The sequence below is a fragment of the Notolepis coatsorum genome (assembly GCF_963971535.1).
Source record: "Notolepis coatsorum genome assembly, chromosome: 2".
Taxonomy (NCBI): domain Eukaryota; kingdom Metazoa; phylum Chordata; class Actinopteri; order Aulopiformes; family Paralepididae; genus Notolepis; species Notolepis coatsorum.
This window is the reverse complement of record NC_140166.1, coordinates 81,005,490-81,025,607: the sequence shown is the minus strand read 5'-3', so window position 1 is coordinate 81,025,607 and position 20,118 is coordinate 81,005,490. Positions and strand designations below refer to the sequence as shown.

Genomic DNA, 20,118 nt, shown 5'->3' with positions numbered 1-20,118 from the left:
TACAGGGATCCAGATGAGCTCCACTTGGGCAAGAGGGAGCAGGAGGAACAGGGCAGGGGGGAGAGGTGTAACAGGGAGAGGTGTAACAGGGGAGAGGTGTAACAGGGCAGGGGGAGAGGTGTAACAGGGGAGAGGTGTAACAGGGGAGAGGTGTAACAGTGGAGGGGGAGAGGTGTAACAGGGAGGGGGGAGGTGTAACAGGGCAGGGGAGGAGAGGTGTAACAGGGGAGGAGGGGGAGAGGTGTAACAGGGGAGAGGTGTAACAGGGCAGGAGGGGGAGAGGTGTAACAGGGGAGGGGGAGAGGTGTAACAGGGGAGGAGGGGAAGAGGTGTAACAGGGGAGGAGGGGGAGAGGTGTAACAGGGGAGAGGGGGAGAGGTGTAACAGGGGAGGAGGGGGAGGTGTAACAGGGGAGGAGGGGGAGAGGTGTAACAGGGGAGGGGGGAGAGGTGTAACAGGGGAGGGGGGAGAGGTGTAACAGGGGAGGGGGGAGAGGTGTAACAGGGGAGGGGGGAGAGGTGTAACAGGGCAGGAGGGGGAGAGGTGTAACAGGGGAGGAGGAGGGGAGGTGTAACAGGGGAGAGGGAGAGGTGTAACAGGGGAGGAGGGGGAGAGGTGTAACAGGGGAGGAGGGGAGGTGTAACAGGGGAGGAGGGGGAGAGGTGTAACAGGGGAGGAGGAGGGGAGGTGTAACAGGGGAGGAGGGGGAGGTGTAACAGGGGAGGGGGAGGTGTAACAGGGGAGGAGGGGGAGAGGTGTAACAGGGGAGGAGGGGGAGAGGTGTAACAGGGGAGGAGGAGGGGAGGTGTAACAGGGGAGAGGGAGAGGTGTAACAGGGGAGGAGGGGAGAGGTGTAACAGGGGAGGAGGAGGGGAGGTGTAACAGGGGAGGAGGGGGAGGTGTAACAGGGGAGGGGGGGGAGGGGGGGAGAGGTGTAACAGGGGAGGAGGGGGGAGAGGAAGGTAGGGCAGTGTGGGTGTCAGTAAGCCGTCTAACTGCCAACGTGAGACTACGCTCCTCTTGTTCCTGGCTCTGCATTAAAATGCTCTGTAAACCCTGGAAGACACACTGGCACCAACCGAGATTAAGTGATGCAGTAAAATAAATAATGCCAGCACTTCTGACGCCAGGTTTCTGATGTCTGTGCTCAACACACACACACACACACACAACACACACACACACACACGCGCGCGCGCGCACGCACGCACAGGGAAAGAAGAAACAAGAATTGAAAAGGCGCACAGACTTTCCAGGGTAACCAACAGACAAACGTAAGTCATTTTGATGTGTGTGTCTGTACATTATGTCTGTCCTTCACACACCGAGTCATCCGATCCACTTCATACTTGGCACGTGCATTGCTGACAGTCCAAGGGAGTGCAGTGTTGAGTGTGAAATCGATTGGATGAGCGGTCTCTAGAACGCTGCAAGCAGCCATATTGTACCACGGTTCTCTAGAACCACGGTGGATGTAACAGTACTGTATATCTGTATGACGTGTATGTCATAAATGTTATGATGAATTGAAAATGGGGGACCCTGATGTAAACAAGACGAAAGTCTTTCTCTGGTCTGCATCCCCTTAACACTTTGATCGCCATGGGTTAAATTCATAATTTACCATCCCTCGCCAGCTCTATTTGTCTATGGAGAAGTTCCCCTTCTTTGCAGGGCTATAACTTTTTAAATTCTATTGCTACATTGCCATTATTATGGCCCATTCAATGTCCTATATGTATTGTTCAGGGTGTAGCAACGTTAAACTTTTTCATTCACATATTCATACTAAAATATGGTCTAAAGTATAAGTATGTTTTTATCGTTTTCTGCAGCTTTCTTCAGAACGTGATTTATAGCCCTAAATGCATTATATTGATGATGAAATACAGTTTGGTAGCGATCGGCGCGAGATGAAAAATTTCAACTGGACGTACTTCTAGAATGATCTACGTATGATCTGATGATGACCGGATGGGCGGGGGATCGTTTATAATTCCGTGGGCAACGTTAGATGATTCATCCAGAGTGGGTCATATGTTCATCATAGCAGTTTATATTGAACACGTTAGAATATAACGCTGAATCTTACCGTATGTTCCTCGCGCCGTTGGACGATCAGCGTGGAGTAGACCGTTTTCGATTATGGGATGTAGAAATGCCCGATCCATTTCCAGGTTGTATAATAGTATATACGTCCAAATAACGTTGTTTATTGAGTTAGGGCGAGCGATCTATTATCCAGTGTTTCAAGATGGAGTCGCGGGAGCTATAGAGAGTGGCCGGACCACATTTGCATGAGTACTACTGGTTCAAAGGTTAATATCCGGTTGGCGATCTGCCGATCGGCCACCAGATGGCGCTCTTGAACCGCTAGAGAGTTGAGAGGAGATCACACTTGTGTCTCAGGGCCCCGGAAAGGAAATATGATTTCGATGACAGATTTTTGAAATATTGACATCAAAGACGAGTTAAGGCGTCCTCGGCGGAATGAGCATGGCGGGGAATGACGAGTTCCGGCGTTTTCGGCGGTTAAAGTGTTAACAATTGTGTGTATTGAGCCGTACTGTATTGTACCCATTCTGCAATCTGTTACTACAATTTTCAATCAATCAATCAGCGTGGCTACATGAGTAGAGCTTCGGACTCATGATTGGAAGATCACTGGTTCGAGCCCCGGTCAAGGCCGTTGTCGGAAAGTGGTGTTGTGTCCAGCAGGGGACTAGTCAGTAACAATGCCCCTGTTACAGTGACACCATACAGCTGCGAGTGCCGTCCTTCGGATGAGACGCTAAACCGAGGTCCTGACTGAATTCGGTCGTTAAAGAACCCAGGGCGCCTATCGCAAAGAGTAGGGGGTTCCCCGACGTTCCTGGCCAAATTCCCAATCAGGTCTCTGACATCAAGGCCACCTAATCATCCCTTCCCCTTAATTGACTGATATCAATCCCTGTCTCCTGAGCCGTTCAGTCATTGTGTAGTCTGTAGTGTGATGTGTGCCTGGTGCCAGTGTATGGTAGCCATTGAGCCTGCATAGCCCAAGGTTGGGTGCTACCAGTGGTGGTGAAGGAGGCAATTTCCACCCTAGATTGTGGGGAGCGCTTTGAGTGTCTAGAAAAGCGCTATATAAATGTAATGAATTATTATTATTATTATTATTATTATTATTATTATTATTATTATTATTATTATTATTATTATTTATTATTATTATTATTATTATTATTATTATTATTATTATTATTATTATTATTAATCAATCAATCTCTAAGAACGCTGCAAGAAGCCATTCCACAGTGATAAGGTGAACTGAAAAAGCATTACTGGTTCTTGTCCCTTTTTCGTGATCTTGGATAAATGTGCTGCAATACAAGCCAGTAAACAGGTGTTACAAAGCACAGCCCAATGTGTTGCACAACTCGTTCTAATTTGCCTCATCTCAGCCGATTCATATTCAAATGGGGACTTAGGGACAATTGACAGCCCTAATATATATATATATAAATATTTTTTGCACGCCCAATTAAACTAGCATATAGCACTAAAGCACAGTAACAACAAATGAGGAGAGCTTGGGTCACTGTTAATAAACGATATCAAAGACCCCCCACATTTTCCACAGCGGCGATGCTGGCGCTGCAGTCACTCTGAGGGGAGAGGAGGGGAGAGGAGAGGAGACAGGGGGAGGAGGAGAGGAGGGGAGAGAGAGACGGGGGAGGAGAGGAGACGGGGAGAGGAGACGAGAGGAGAGGAGAGGAGAGGAGAGGAGAGGAGAGGAGAGGAGAGGAGAGGAGAGGAGAGGAGAGGAGAGGAGACGGGGGAGAGGAGAGGAGAGGAGAGGAGAGGAGAGGAGAGGAGAGGAGACAGATCCAACATGCTGCTGCATCTGTGGCCTTCTTGAAGTAAGCCTCACGTTAGGCTCCGCCTCTGGCCCCATGTGTCGCAGGCGCCCCCCCCCCCCCCCCCCTCCCACACACACACACACACACACACACACACACACACACACACACACACACACACAGGCACGCAGCTATGTGGTTCCATCCATGGCGTTCCACGGTCGTCTATCACCAGAGAGACACCGGCCGCTACCACATATACAACATCAGTCACTCCTCGACTAATAAAAACTAACTTTACTGGCGAGTGGAAACTTCCTTGTGGTCGTTTTCTGACACTTTCGTACAAGTGGAGAGGAAATAATTAAACTAACACAGTGTCAAAGAAGTGTGAAGGAGGGGGGCGGCGAGGGGGAGAGGTGAGGGAGACCACTTGAGTCATTAGTCTGACGGGATGGATTAGATGAAAAAGAGTTAATTAACCAAATACGTTTTAATTTAACAGGCTCTTCACTGAAGAAGAAGTCAAGGTGTGGGTTGTTTTGGAAAAGCAGATCCTTGGAGAGCGAGAGTGGAGAGGAGAGAAAGAGAGGGGGGAGAGAGGAGAAGAGAGAGAGGGAGAGAGGAGAGAGAGAGAGAGGATAGAGGAGAGAGAGAGAAAAGAGAGAGAGGAGAGAGAGAGGGGAGAGAGGGGATAGAGAGAGGAGAGAGAAGGGATAGAGGAGGAGAGAGAGAGTCTTTCTGGACTTTTACACCGACATAGTACAATTGTACACTTACTGTATATTCTGGATATTTTTTACTGGATATTTGATATTAGAATGGAACATAGGACATTTTATATTAGTATATTTGATATTAGAATGCAACATAGGAAATGTATATCCCGGACCATATTTCATTCTTAGGCTTATTTCTAATCTTATTCGTGCCTTTTTGTTTCTGTCTACCTAAATGTTTACTGTCTACTGTGAGTGTGTTACGTATTACTTTCACATGGTGGAGGGATACTTACGGTCTGTGGTGTATATTCACATTGTGGTTTAAGTGTGCCGTCACTAATTGGTGGTCTGTGATTGACACACCGTTTCTTTCTGTTTCTTGTAATTAAAATGGCCGCCCTTATCATTTGTCACAGGTGCGTCTATACTTTCCGTAGCCGCATTTCTGGCAGACGTTCTCTGATTGGCACTGACTGACGCTCTCTGATTGGCCACTGACATGTTTGCCCAATAGCGTGACGAGCTGTGTCTTTGCCCATTTCCGCGTCGAACAGCCTGCAAACTACCTGCCGTTCTATCGCCATGCTCTAAGACAAACTCTAACCTTAACCAACTTCGAAAGAGTGCCTAAGCTTAACCGTCGAAAGAACTTGCTGTTACGCTCTAAGACAAACTCTAACCTTAACCAACTTCGAAGAGTGCCTAAGCCTAACCAGTGTAGAAACTGCGGCTACGGAAAGTATAGACGCGTCACAGGTGTGGTGATTGAGGCACCACGCCCTATGTAAGGAGGCCAGAGTGCAGTCGAAAGCAGTTCTCTCGCAGCTGTCGCTCGTCACAGTTCTCCAGAGCCTGACCAGAAGAGCGGACTTGTGCTCACACTGCCTTTTCTGCTGTTTGTCCATTTTTGCTGCTCTATTTTTGACCATGCGCTTTACTTTATTTATATCCTGAACCTATGGAGTCTGGAGCACCCAGCTCCCCATTCTTTTTGTCCCTTTAAAAGCAGTTATCAAATAAATACTGTTATTTTTGGTAACACTTGTCCGTTTTCCTGTGTCCACCTGCTTACATTCAAGGCCTACCGGGGAAACGAGCCATATTTTCCTGACTGCTCAGGCCTTAGGCCAAGTCCATTTAGGATTGAATGTAACAGAGTGATTAGTGCCAAATTTCCCTCGGGATGAATAAAGTATTTCTATTCTATTCTAGAGGAGAGAGAGGAGAGGGGAGAGAGAGGAGAGGAGGGAGATAGGAGAGAGGATAGAGAGAGGAGAGAGGAGGGAGAGAGGATAGGGAGAGGGGAGAGAGGATAGAGAGAGGAGAGAAAGGGGAGAGAAATAGGAGATAGAGGAAATAGATGAGAGAGAGGAGGAGAAAGAAGAGAGGAGAGAGAGGAGATATGAAAGGGGATAGAGAGGGGGGGGGAGGAGAGGAGAGAGGAGAGGGGATAGAGAGAGAGAAGAGAGGGGAGAGAGAGAGGAGAGGAGAGAGAGGTGAGATCGTAGAGAAGAGAGGGGAGAGAAGAGGAGAGATGGGGGGGGGAGAGGGGAGAGAGAGAGAGATCCTTTCACTAAAAACACACAGGCTTAAAAACGCAAAAGACACAGAAATATTACGAGTCCTCGTTGAAGGCCGTAAACACACCACACCGGCCTCGCCCCGGTCTGACCTCCTGAGGTGCCTCTGCAGTCGTGCAACATTCAAAAACCTTAACAACTATGCCTAAGAGCTACAACCGTACACAACCCCCCCAAACAAAAAGAAGGCTGTTCCCTATCCCAACAACCCCTTCTAGAGGCAGCCGTCGAGCACGGAAATGTGCTTTCAATTACCAGCTACAGAACAGGGGGGGTGAGGAGGAGGGGGGGACCCTGCCTGATTTATTTAGTGCTCAGCTCCAGTTCTTCTCACCGTCCCTCCAACAGGGTACGTTGAGAGAAAGCATTTCATCTCCCCTCTCTCAGGCAGGACCCGGTCAGAGGTCTGAGCCCTGCCACAATGAACCTCCTGGAGGGGGGGCCCGGACCCGGCCCGGAGGCCCGACTGACTGGTACTGATGATGAATAGCACGAAAAAAAGAAAAAGAAAAAGGGAGCGGGGGGAGGAACTGCCGACTAGACCGCTCTCGACAGTAACGGGCGATGTCAAGTGCACGCGCTACGACCGCTCGGGCGGGAGGGAGGGAGGGAGGGAGGGAGGGAGGGAGGGAGGCGGCGCGACGGTGGCCGTGATGGAGCAGCTGCCTGCGTGCGGAGAGCCATTAGTCCTGCAGGCCTGTGTGTACAGAGAGCCATTAGTCCTGCAGGCCTGTGTGTACAGAGAGCCATTAGTCCTGCAGGCCCTGTGTGCACAGAGAGCCATTAGTCCTGCAGGCCCTGTGTGCACAGAGAGCCATTAGTCCTGCAGGCCTGTGTGCACAGAGAGCCATTAGTCCTGCAGGCCCTGTGTGCACAGAGAGCCATTAGTCCTGCAGGCCTGTGTGTACAGAGAGCCATTAGTCCTGCAGGCCCTGTGTGCACAGAGAGCCATTAGTCCTGCAGGCCTGTGTGCACAGCGAGCCATTAGTCCTGCAGGCCCTGTGTGCACAGAGAGCCATTAGTCCTGCAGGCCCTGTGTGCACAGAGAGCCATTAGTCCTGCAGGCCTGTGTGTACAGAGAGCCATTAGTCCTGCAGGCCTGTGTGCACAGAGAGCCATTAGTCCTGCAGGCCTGTGTGCACAGAGAGCCATTAGTCCTGCAGGCCTGTGTGCACAGAGAGCCATTAGTCCTGCAGGCCTGTGTGCACAGAGAGCCATTAGTCCTGCAGGCCTGTGTGCACAGAGAGCCATTAGTCCTGCAGGCCTGTGTGTACAGAGAGCCATTAGTCTGCAGGCCTGTGTGCACAGAGAGCCATTAGTCCTGCAGGCCTGTGTGCACAGAGAGCCATTAGTCCTGCAGGCCTGTGTGCACAGAGAGCCATTCGTCCTGCAGGCCTGTGTGGCTCTCTCTCTCTCTCTCTCTCTCCCCTCTCTACTCTCTCACCTCTCCTTTCTCCCCTCCCTCTCCTCTCTCCCCACTCTCTCCTCTCTTCCCACTCTCTCCCCTCTCCTCTCTCCCCACTCTCTCCTCTCTCCCACTCTCTCCTCTCTTCCCACTCACTCCCCTCTCATCTCTCCCCACTCTCTCCTCTCTTCCCACCCTCTCCTCTCTCCCCACTCTCTCCTCTCTTCCCACTCACTCCCCTCTCCTCTCTTCCCACTCACTCCCCTCTCATCTCTCCCCACTCTCTCCTCTCTCCCCACTCTCTCCTCTCTCCCCACTCTCTCCTCTCTTCCCACTCACTCCCCTCTCATCTCTCCCCACTCTCTCCCCTCTGCTCTCTCCCCACTCTCCCTCTCTTCCCACTCTCTCCCCTCTCATCTCTCCCCACTCTCCCCTCTGCTCTCTCCCCACCCTCTCCTCTCCCCACTCTCTCATCTCTCCCCACTCTCTCCCCACTCTCCCCTCTGCTCTCTCCCCACCCTCTCCTCTCTCCCCACTCTCTCCTCTCTTCCCACTCTCTCCCCACTCTCTCCCCCCTCTCAGAGCTGCTCTGAAATGCCAATCGTCGTAAAAACCTCACTTAAGAGCGAGCCGCGTGTTTACACCAACACGACCCGACAGGCCGCCAGGCGCACTCGCTCTCAGACGGGCCCCGCTTAGAGACCGGGTTACACATAGAGACGTTTGACAGACGCAAGTGCGCACACACACACGTACACAAACTCTATCCCACAGACGCAGGGTGGAGGGAGGATAGGAGATCAGACCAGGGCTGATTAACAACCCCTAAGAGAGCGGGTCGCTCAGCCAGGCTGTCTGCAGCCACACACTCCACAACCACAGCCAGGGAGGCCACACACACACACACAGCACACACACGTGCACACACAATCAGTCACACAGCTAGTATTCTATCTACATGCACAATGACTCAACATGCAGGAACTTAGTTTTCACCACACGGAAGGCATCCTCCCAGCTCAGAACTGCTGACACAAACTGAGCTGGCTGGGTGTTTACCAAGCTGTGAAGCCTGAGAGAGAGAGAGGAGAGTGGGGAGAGGAGAGGGGAGAGAGTGGGGGTAGGGGAGAGAGGGGAGAGGAGAGGGGAGAGAGTGGGGGGAGGGAGAGAGGAGAGAGTGGGGAGAGAGGAGAGGGGACAGGGGAGAGAGTGGGGAGAGAGGAGAGGGGAGAGATGAGAGTGGAGAGAGGAGAGGGGAGAGAGGAGAGGGGAGAGGAGAGAGGATATGGGAGAGAAGGGAGAGAATGGGGAGAGATAAGAGGGGAGAGGGGAGAGAGGTGAGAGAGATGAGAGAGGGGAGAGGAGAGAGGAGAGAGAATGGGGAGAGATAAGAGGGGAGAGGGGAGAGAGGTGAGAGAGATGAGAGAGGGGAGAGGAGAGAGGGGAGAGAGAAGAGAGGGGAGAGATGAGATGGGAAAGAGAAGAGAGGAGAGTGGAGAGGAGATGGGAGAGAGGAGAGATGACAGAGGGGAGAGAGGAGATGGGAGAGAGAGGAGGGGAGAGAGGGGAGAGAGGAGAGGAGAGGGGAGAGAGGAGAGATGACAGAGGGGAGAGAGGAGATGGAGAAGAGGAGGGAGAGAGAGAGGGAGAGGGGAGAGAGGAGAGATGACAGAGGGGGAGAGAGGAGATGGAGAGAGAGGGAGGGGAGAGAGGGGAGAGAGGAGAGATGACAGAGGGGAGAGAGGAGATGGAGAGAGAGGAGGGGAGAGAGGGAGAGAGGAGAGGAGAGGAGAGAGAGAGAGAGGGGAGAGAAGAGGGGGGAGGAGAGGAGAGAGAAGGGAGTGGAGAGAGGAGAGGACAGAGGGGAGAGGAGAGGAGAGGGGAGAGAGACATTTGCGTATACATTTGCGTATATCAGTTCAATATGTTGTTGCACGTCATGTTCATTCTCTGGTGATGAATGAAAGGAAGGAGATTTTGTTTAAAAGGTGGGTAAGGAGGCGTCATTTATGGATATTGGCTGATAATTTAATACAGATTAAAATGACATATATTAGGTTTCAAAATAATTATTCACCCACAAGAGTTTGTAAGATTAGCAATTGTAGGTTAACCTGGTCACTCACACACACACACACACACACACACACACACACACACACCACACACACACACACACACACACACACACACACACACACACACACACACACACACACACACACACACACACACACACACACACACACACACACACACACACACACACACACACACACACACACACACACACACACAAACATCTCTCACCTCTGCATCTCTTTATCTTGCAGCTTTCACATAATATGTGAGAGATATTATCTTGCGTAAAACCAATAATTTCCCACAGTTTGGATCTCGGAGTATGACGAATTAGCAATAATTCACTCGATAAAGTCAAATTGGATGCAACCGAATAACACCGGCCCGAGTCGAGGTGAAAGCGAATGACTGACGAGCGAGAAAGCGAGAGGAAATAAAAGTACTATTAAAGGCTACTAGGGATGACCCCTATTAGTCGACTAATCGGTCGAAAGGAGCCGTAGTCGACTGGCCAACCTCTTAGTCGAATATATAAAAAAAATATATATATATATATATATATATATATATATATTTTTTTGTATCATTCTGTCCAAAAGAAAAGAGGCTTAGAAGCGTGGCTAACGCTAATGGCACGCATACCAGAGGCTAACTGCCTACGAAAACAGGCACAGAGGCACTGAAAGAGGATTTCACCCATCTAATGAACACACTAGACTAGACAAATATCAAGATGTATCCATCAGTGGACCAATTGCATGCTTTTGCAGAGGACAAGAAGCCTTCAGTCGACTCCTTCAGACATTAAGCACCCCCACAGCCCAAATGGAATGATACAAAATTTAAAAAAAATAAAAATGTAATTAAAAAATATTATATATATATATATATATATATATATTTTTTTTTTTTTTTTTTTTTTTTTTTACCAATAGTCGACTAACGGCACATTTTGGCCAATCATAGTCGACCATCCAAATCCTTAGTCGGGGACAGCCCTAAAGGCTACATATATCGGGTCCTCCTCCAATGGCCCACGAATCAGGCTTGGTGCCTTTTTATTCAATAACAAAACATGAGGCAGATAACAGCATGCTTTAAAGGGTGGCGTACAGTGAGGCGGAGGTGCGAGAGAGGGGAGAGGGAAATGAGAGAGAGGATTTTTTTTATTTGATTTGATTTTTTTTGAGAAATTACAAACACATCATAAAAACTAATTATCATGACCAATTTGTATTCCTGAGGATATCACCTAAAAGCATTAATTAAAATACTTATTAATTAAAATACTTAATTAATAAAAATAATTAATTAAAAGAGAGGAGAGAGGGGAGAGAGGAGAGAGGAGCGAGAGAGGAGAGAGAGGAGAGAGAGGAGATGGAGAGGAGAGAGAGATGGGAGAGAGGAGAGAGGGGAGAGGAGAGATGGGAGAGAGAAGAGAGAGGGGAGAGGAGCGAGAGAGGAGAGAGAGAGGAGAGAGGGGAGAGAGGAGAGAGAGGAGAGGGGAGAGGAGCGAGAGAGGAGAGAGAGGAGAGATAGGAGAGAGGAGATATAACAGCTCTGTGCGCATGCTTGAAAAGGTGGCGTACAGTGAGAGGTGCGTTTGATTTGCATCACAGGCCAGCTAAATAGTTAGGCTAGGAGGAGAGACGGCGGGCCAGAATGAATTGATAAGTGAATTGACATTTTTACTGTAGATTTTACTGTATATTTTAGAATGTATATCTTTGAGTGTATTTTTATTCTTGTACTTATTTTAGATTTCTGACTACCTAAGTGGTTATTGTGAGCTATCTGTGGTGCTGAATTTCCCTCTGGATCAATAAAGTACTTCTATTCTATTCTGGGAGGCCGGATGAAAATGCCAGATGGGCCATACTTTTAACTGTAATTCGACTGTTCCGCTTCATGTATTACATACCTACTACTTTTATTTGGTTGTATGTTTGATGTGTGTTTGAATTATTTCCTTTACCTCTGTGGATGTATGCATCGTCTGTCTCTTACAAATTGTATTTGAGTCCCCTTTCCCCATTACCCTTCGGGAGGCCTTTTTGTCCTCTCGCCAGGCCGTCATTGTAAATAAGAATGTGTTCTTAACAAAAATGAAGGAAAGAGAGAAGGAGACAGAGGGATTTAAGGAAGAGAGCACGATTTGTGTGAGAGCAAGAGTATTTGTTGTTGAACTGTTTCTTTTTTTCTATCTGTATGTCTGCGCATGTGTGTTCTGTTTGTGTTATATGTTTTATCTTGAACATCTGGAAAATCATTAACCCTCTGGGGTCGGACCTCCTGTTTGCTCCCGCATGCGGTAGAACAAAGGTGTGAAAATCGCCTTGTCTCAGCCGAGAGGATTCCTCAGAAAAGGCCAAAGTGTCGCGCATTTCAGAAATCGGTCAAAATAGAGAAATGGCATTTTTGAGTGCTTTGAACTGTTCTACATCTGTTTCCTTATTTGCAAAACTTAATACGACTTGTAAATAGGTTTAATTCTTGCTAGATTGTATGGCTGTAATTATCCCGGTTCTCCAGAGAACTACACTCACTGCAGCTACGTCACACACACACACATAGCACACACACACATAGCACACAAACACTCAGAGACAGAGCGGGTGTGTGTGCTTTGAATAGGGTTTAGACCCCTGCAGAGACTTGTCAGACTGTCGCTACCCCCCGCCAGCTTGTAGCACTCGACAGATTCTAAACAACACATTGGCTTTCATAATATGTATGAATTATCTCTCGCAATAATATCCAGGCGACTTGACTTTTTGCCGAGTCGTTGCGCGAGTTGGACGTTTTATTGATTTGATCATTGTAGGCTCATGACAGTAACGTTAGTGACTTGGTTGAAATGTGATTCCGGAGTGATACCTAAATGCATTCCGTTTCATTCAGAGAGAGGGAGAGTGTGTCTGCGTGTGTGTGTGTGTGTGTGTGTGTGTGTGTGTGTGTGTGTGTGTGTGTGTGTGTGTGTGTGTGTGTGTGTGTGTGTGTGTGTGTGTGTGTGTGTGTGTAGCTCATGTGAGCCGCTGTGTTTCTCGCCTCTCCTTTGGAAACTAGCGATAACAACAATAACACTTCCGGTCGGCAGTGATGCCAGTAACTAGTTACTCTAATCTGATTACTTTTTTCAGTAAATAGTAATCTAACTAGTTACTTTTTACAAGCCAGTAATCTGATTAGTTACTTTTCCAAGTGGCTGTGTGTTACTATTTAGTTACTATCTCATAATGCTGATGATACGAGAGCCAGGGGTACAGTCAGCTAGACCGGAGATGGGACATATATTTATATTACACAACGGTTTTACAATTTTATCTTTAATTAAAATTATATTATATACATTTTCTATTTTATTTAGTTTGGGAACCACTGTCCTAGAGTGCCTGAGCAGTGGACAGCTGTGACCTTATATGGCCTGATGGCTGATGACGTCTCATGATGACCTGTCTGAGCAGCCAATCATGATTTATGACATTATGCACTTTCAATAAAGCATTATAAAATAAATAAATAAAAAAAAACTGTTGTCATTCTTATGTTGTGGCAGCAGCAGGGGGGACGACGACGACGACTTCGTAACCTAGTTACTTTCAAAGTAACTAAGTTACTTTGATAATCAAGTAATCAGTAAAGTAACTAGATTACTTTTTAAATGAGTAATCAGTAATCAGATAATTTTTACAAGTAATCTGTGGCATCACTGCTGGTCGGGGGTTTTAAAATAAAAGAGCGAAGTCTAAAACAGGAAGGAAGTTTATTTATTTGTGTTGTTCATGTAGAAAGTGAACTTTCCCAGCTATCAATCGTATTGGAGAATTCTGTGTTAACGGCGAAGCGGACAGATACACAGAACATATAATATGTAACAAAGTATAGTGAAAAGATAAGAGGTTAAAAAGTGAAGTGTCTAAGAATTAAGCAGGCTAACTGCATTCACAAAGAGACAAAATACAGTAGACAAAATATAGTAAAAAGATGAGGGTTCAAAGTTCAAAGAAGTGAGCAGGCTATGTGGGATGCAACTTTTTTTTGCTTCCATAACATGTCTTCCTTCAGACTAGTGGAAAGGAAACGTTTATCATTATGTGTTGTGTGTCAACAACTCTCTCTGGGCCTCTTGGGTCACAAGACAGTCATTGGAATAACAAAGGCCTCAGACTGGAAGCTGGGCCTTTGTTACCAGGTGTGAATTGGTGTGGAGTGACATTGGTTACATTGAATTCTGGGAGTGTAGTCTTTCATCAAATGGCTGAATTGTCTTTCATTCTTTCAAAGCCCTGATCTAAGATTTGGTTAGAATGTTACCAGAATGTTTCATAGGACATTGATTGAGAAGTATCGGCTCAAATTTGACAATTGATGGCTTATTTTGAAGGTATGAACCTGTAGTTTCATAATGTGTAATGTGAAAATCGCCCAGACACCAGAGGGTTTTAAGTGATCTGCCATTGTCTTTTCTTGTTTTGTATTTTATAAATGATAATTGTACCATGTGATGGTTCTACAATGTGATAAAAAAATATATATATGCCAATAAAAACAGTATATAAAAAAAGAAATTCTTAATTGACCTGCCTGTTTAAGTAAAGTAAAGTGTAATAAATAAATAAAAAGAACAAAGCAAGTGGAATCTGGAGACGGCGACCTCTGTTCTAGGGATGCACCGATCCGACTTTTTAAGCCCCGATACCGATATCTGGGTATGGGTATCGGCCATTTGGTATTGTCCAAATATATAAAAAAAAAAAAAAACATTTTTTAAGAATTGTAAAGGATCACAAGTGTGTTTTTGATTTGTTGTAAACAAAGACAGAAAATAAACGTCATTCATTCAATTAATAAACTGTATGCCTCACTGTCACTGTGTGGAAGAGACTGGGATCATTCTTTTGTGTAAGGCAACATCAGGCTTGACTTAAAACATTACTTTCCTAACTTAGTGAAACTAAATGTAACAAATTAACACATAGATATAAATGTACTGAATGGTTATTTCTTATTTTATTTCTTATTAAAAAAATAAAATTTTAGATTTTTATCTTTTTTTTTTACCGATACCCAATCCAGCTATTTTACTGATATCGGCGGCCAATACCAATACCAATATCGGATCGGTGCATCCCTACTCTGTTCACGTCCCATAGCGGGATTTTGAGCGAGTGTGGCACAGTGACGTACCACCACAGGGGGGTTGTTCCACTGCTCGTAGGTGTGCGCGGCGTAGGGGTAGATGCGGTCGTTGATGATCTGCAGCGTCGCCATGCCGATGGCCTTCATGGAGCTGAAGTAGGCGTCCCAGAACCAGCGAGCCTGGAGGGGGGGAGAGAGAGAGAGAGAGAGAGAGAGAGAGAGAGAGAGAGAGAGAGAGAGACACAAAGAGAGAGAGGGGAAGAGAGAGAGAGAGACATTCCTGGTTCAGATGTACGACATGCGAGAGGAAAAACACGTACATCACCCTGGCAGGTGCTGGACTGGGGGAATCGCCGTAAATAAAAGGACAGAAACTAGCGTCGTTTTCTGCTCCCGTCACTCGTTTCCTGGACGTTTGGAGCCCTGCGAGTGTGAGAGAGGGCGAGCGCGCGGCACAGACCTGCCCGGGGAGATTAACGACGGTCACGGGGGCCATCGGGGGGGCGATCGCTTATGAATCAAACAAGATGCCCCAGTAGTTTTAGACAAATGAGTGCCGGTGACCCCACGACCCGCGTGGAGGTGTCGGCCCCCCGAGATCATCGCTCATCTGCTAATGTCGGGCTACTGTTACCAGCGCTGGCCCGGCCCGACACAGGTCCCCCTGGTTTCCTGGTCCAGCCCCCCCTGGTCCCGTCCCCTGGTCCCTCCCCCTGGTCCCGCCCCCCTGCTCCATTAAGAGACTTCAAGGGGACAGTTCAGAAGAGAGGAGGAGCCCCGTAAGAGTTAATGAAGCTTAAAACAGCTCCGTCTCCTGCTAGGAGGCGCCATGCCATAGTGACCTGACAGCGGCCCAGGACCTCCTCTCTGACCCGCAGAGCAGCCAGGGCTCTTTATTAGCTGTACAAGGGTAGGGGTCAAGTGTGTGTGTGTGTGTGTGTGTGTGTGTGTGTGTGTGTGTGTGTGTGTGTGTGTGTGTGTGTGTGTGTGTGTGTGTGTGTCCAGAGAGTGCAGACTCAAAACACTTCATTTCTAAACAACATAGAGAGCTATGTCAATGCCGCCGCTCGTGCGATGACGTTGGTGTGAGATTCTGCTTAGGGGCCCAAGCCCTTAACACATTCCCTGCCATAACTTATATCCATCAATATAGCCAGTCTGCCACCACTGTAAGCCTATGGAGATGTTCACCTTCTTTGCAGGGCTATAACTTTTTAAATTGTATTGCTAAATTGACATTACTATGGCCCATTCAACATTGATTATCTATCGTTCAGGATGTAGGAACGTTATACTTTTCCATTCATACATTCATACAAAAATACCTTCTAGAATGTAAGCATGTTTTTATCGTTTTCTGCAGTAATTCCTAGAACGTGAGTTATAGGCCTAAACGCATATATAGATTATCGATTGGCGTTTCTTCCCGATACACGCTATATTAAAAAATTCAACTGTACGTTATGCTTCATCATGCGTGGAGGAAAGGGGGCGGGGGGGGGTCGTTTATAATTCCCCGATCATCAGTAAATGCTTTATGTAGGTTGGGTGATATATTGATCAGATGGTTTGCAAACAAGGAAACTCACAATTGGGTTGAAAATAACGTTATATTCCTCTTACCGTGGGTCTAAGAGACTGGCGGTGAAAGATCCCAAGCATACGACGCCGATCGCCTAGGTCCATCTCCGGTTTGTATGTCGCAATAAACGCAGCAATCATATAGATTATTAAGTTTAGAAAGCAATCCATTATGTACATTGTGTCTGTCGGGAGCCTTGCAACAATGTCTGACGGCCGGATGAATTTAATCGACGCACATCGGCCACTTCCTGTTGTTCGAGTGTAACTTGCCCGACCATCCACCAGGCGGCGGTATTGAGCCGTCGTTGTATTGAGCCGTAGGGTCCAGCTGCAGCGTCGGAGGTGTATATATGAATTATGAATGCCATGGCGAAAAAATGAAATATTGATCTCAATAACGCTGTACAGCGAGATCTGGCGGTCAAAGCATGGCGGGCAATAACGCTTTACAGCATGGATGGCGGTGGATGTGTTAAGAGTAGGGATGCTCGATATTGGCTTTTTTACCGATACCGATATTCCGATATTGTCCAACTCTTAATTTCCGATACCGATATCAACCGATATCAACCGATACCGATATATGCAGGGTTTCCCCATCCAAAAAACTGAATAATTTCAGATAACTAATAATTTCACTGGATATATATATAACAAATATTGTTATTGTTTTTTTTTTTTTTAAACCGATACCGATATTTTCCGATATCACATTTTACTGCCGATATCGGCCGATAATATCGGACATCCCTAGTTAAGAGGACCAATAACCATGGCAACTAGGGGTGTTAACGGTACACGTATTCGTCCCGCGACTTCACGGTACCGACGTCACGGTCCGGCATATAGGGAGACATACGACGAATGAGTCTCAGGGGGGACTACACGACGTTAGTCTAACTTGTACCGTCTGTTCAAAATAAATAAAAAGAAACCTGGCCTTATACGTTTTTGGGGATATTTGTCGCTTTTTCCCCCTGTTGTACCGAATTCGTGCCGAACCGTGGCTTCTGTGTACCTGCTACACGCCTAGTAATGGCAACAATCACAATCACAGTGGGTCTAGAACGACCCGAGAAAAACAGAACCAAAACCGGTCCCTCCAGCTCCTCCACCCACCCGGTGATGTGTGTGTGTCGTACGGTCTACAGAGGGCCCTCCGTGGCACAACACGAGAGAGAGAGAGAGGGGCTCCGTCTCTGCGCGCTGGAGATGTACAACAACACGAAAACAGCTTTTATAGTTATGGAGAGAGTGAGGAGAATTCAAAAAGACTTTCTAATCTCGAGGGAGGATCCCCGACGGCCCATAAATCAGCCCGGTGATGAAAGTTTCCTTTCCGACCTGGAGGAGGCAAAAAGCAAACTGTGCTGGCCTTAGAGGCACCCCGCCCCCCTCTCCACCCCCCCCCCCCCCCCCCTCCCAGTGCCTGCAGGAATTTTTATGAGGAGGCGAGAAGAGACACAGCAGAGTACTTCACCTGTGGGTCATTTCCACATTCAGTCCCCAAACTCTCCTTTTAAGGGTTCCTTTCTCTTCAGGTTGCTAATGATCAGAGATTTGTTGCCATGTGTAGGAGACAGAGACTGACCTGTGTGTAGGAGACAGAGACTGACCTGTGTGTAGGAGACAGAGACTGACCTGTGTGTAGGAGACAGAGACTGACCTGTGTGTAGGAGACAGAGACTGACCTGTGTGTAGGAGACAGAGAGAGACCTGTGTGTAGGAGACAGAGAGACTGACCTGTGTGTAGGAGACAGAGACTGACCTGTGTGTAGGAGACAGAGACTGACCTGTGTGTAGGAGACAGAGACTGACCTGTGTGTAGGAGACAGACTGACCTGTGTGTAGGAGACAGACTGACCTGTGTGTAGGAGACAGAGAGACTGACCTGTGTGTAGGAGACAGAGACTGACCTGTGTGTAGGAGACAGACTGACCTGTGTGTAGGAGACATAGACTGACCTGTGTGTAGGAGACAGAGAGACTGACCTGTGTGTAGGAGACAGAGACTGACCTGTGTGTAGGAGACAGAGACCGACCTGTGTGTAGGAGACAGAGAGAGACCTGTGTGTAGGAGACAGACTGACCTGTGTGTAGGAGACAGACTGACCTGTGTGTAGGAGACAGAGACTGACCTGTGTGTAGGAGACAGAGAGAGACCTGTGTGTAGGAGACAGACTGACCTGTGTGTAGGAGACAGACTGACCTGTGTGTAGGAGACAGACTGACCTGTGTGTAGGAGACAGACTGACCTGTGTGTAGGAGACAGACTGACCTGTGTGTAGGAGACAGACTGACCTGTGTGTAGGAGACAGACTGACCTGTGTGTAGGAGACAGAGACTGACCTGTGTGTAGGAGACAGAGACTGACCTGTGTGTAGGAGACAGACTGACCTGTGTGTAGGAGACAGACTGACCTGTGTGTAGGAGACAGAGAGACTGACCTGTGTGTAGGAGACAGAGACTGACCTGTGTGTAGGAGACAGAGACTGACCCGTGTGTAGGAGACAGAGACTGACCTGTGTGTAGGAGACAGAGACTGACCTGTGTGTAGGAGACAGAGACTGACCTGTGTGTAGGAGACAGACTGACCTGTGTGTAGGAGACAGACTGACCTGTGTGTAGGAGACAGAGACTGACCTGTGTGTAGGAGACAGACTGACCTGTGTGTAGGAGACAGACTGACCTGTGTGTAGGAGACAGAGACTGACCTGTGTAGGAGACAGAGACTGACCTGTGTGTAGGAGACAGAGACTGACCTGTGTGTAGGAGATAGACTGACCTGTGTGTAGGAGACAGAGACTGACCTGTGTAGGAGACAGAGACTGACCTCTGTGTAGGAGACAGAGACTGACCTGTGTGTAGGAGACAGAGAGACTGACCTCTGTGTAGGAGACAGACTGACCTGTGTGTAGGAGACAGAGAGACTGACCTGTGTGTAGGAGACAGAGACTGACCTGTGTAGGAGACAGAGAGACTGACCTCTGTGTAGGAGACAGAGACTGACCTGTGTGTAGGAGACAGAGACTGACCTGTGTGTAGGAGACAGAGACTGACCTGTGTAGGAGACAGAGAGACTGACCTCTGTGTAGGAGACAGAGACTGACCTGTGTGTAGGAGACAGAGACTGACCTGTGTGTAGGAGACAGAGACTGACCTGTGTGTAGGAGACAGACTGACCTGTGTAGGAGACAGAGACTGACCTGTGTGTAGGAGACAGACTGACCTGTGTGTAGGAGACAGAGACTGACCTGTGTGTAGGAGACAGAGAGACTGACCTGTGTGTAGGACACAGACTGACCTGTGTGTAGGAGACAGAGACTGACCTGTGTGTAGGAGACAGAGACTGACCTGTGTGTAGGAGACAGAGACTGACCTGTGTGTAGGAGACAGAGACTGACCTGTGTAGGAGACAGACTGACCTGTGTGTAGGAGACAGAGAGACTGACCTGTGTGTAGGAGACAGACTGACCTGTGTGTAGGAGACAGAGACTGACCTGTGTGTAGGAGACAGACTGACCTGTGTGTAGGAGACAGAGACTGACCCGTGTGTAGGAGACAGAGAGACTGACCTGTGTGTAGGAGACAGAGAGACTGACCTGTGTGTAGGAGACAGAGAGACTGACCTGTGTGTAGGAGACAGAGAGACTGACCTGTGTGTAGGAGACAGAGAGACTGACCTGTGTGTAGGAGACAGAGACTGACCTGTGTGTAGGAGACAGAGACTGACCTGTCTGTAGGAGACAGACTGACCTGTGTGTA

The 20,118-nt window shown here is 47.9% G+C and overlaps 1 protein-coding gene across 1 annotated transcript in view; it reads right to left on the bottom strand.

Moving 5' to 3' along the window:
* Positions 1 to 20,118, bottom strand: part of ext2 (exostosin glycosyltransferase 2) — a 95,769-nt gene that overhangs the window by 24,640 nt on the left and 51,011 nt on the right. Inside the window, 2 exon segments of the mRNA XM_084308784.1 lie at positions 14,736 to 14,818; positions 14,820 to 14,950. Of these exon segments, the coding sequence (XP_084164910.1) occupies positions 14,736 to 14,818; positions 14,820 to 14,950 (214 nt within the window).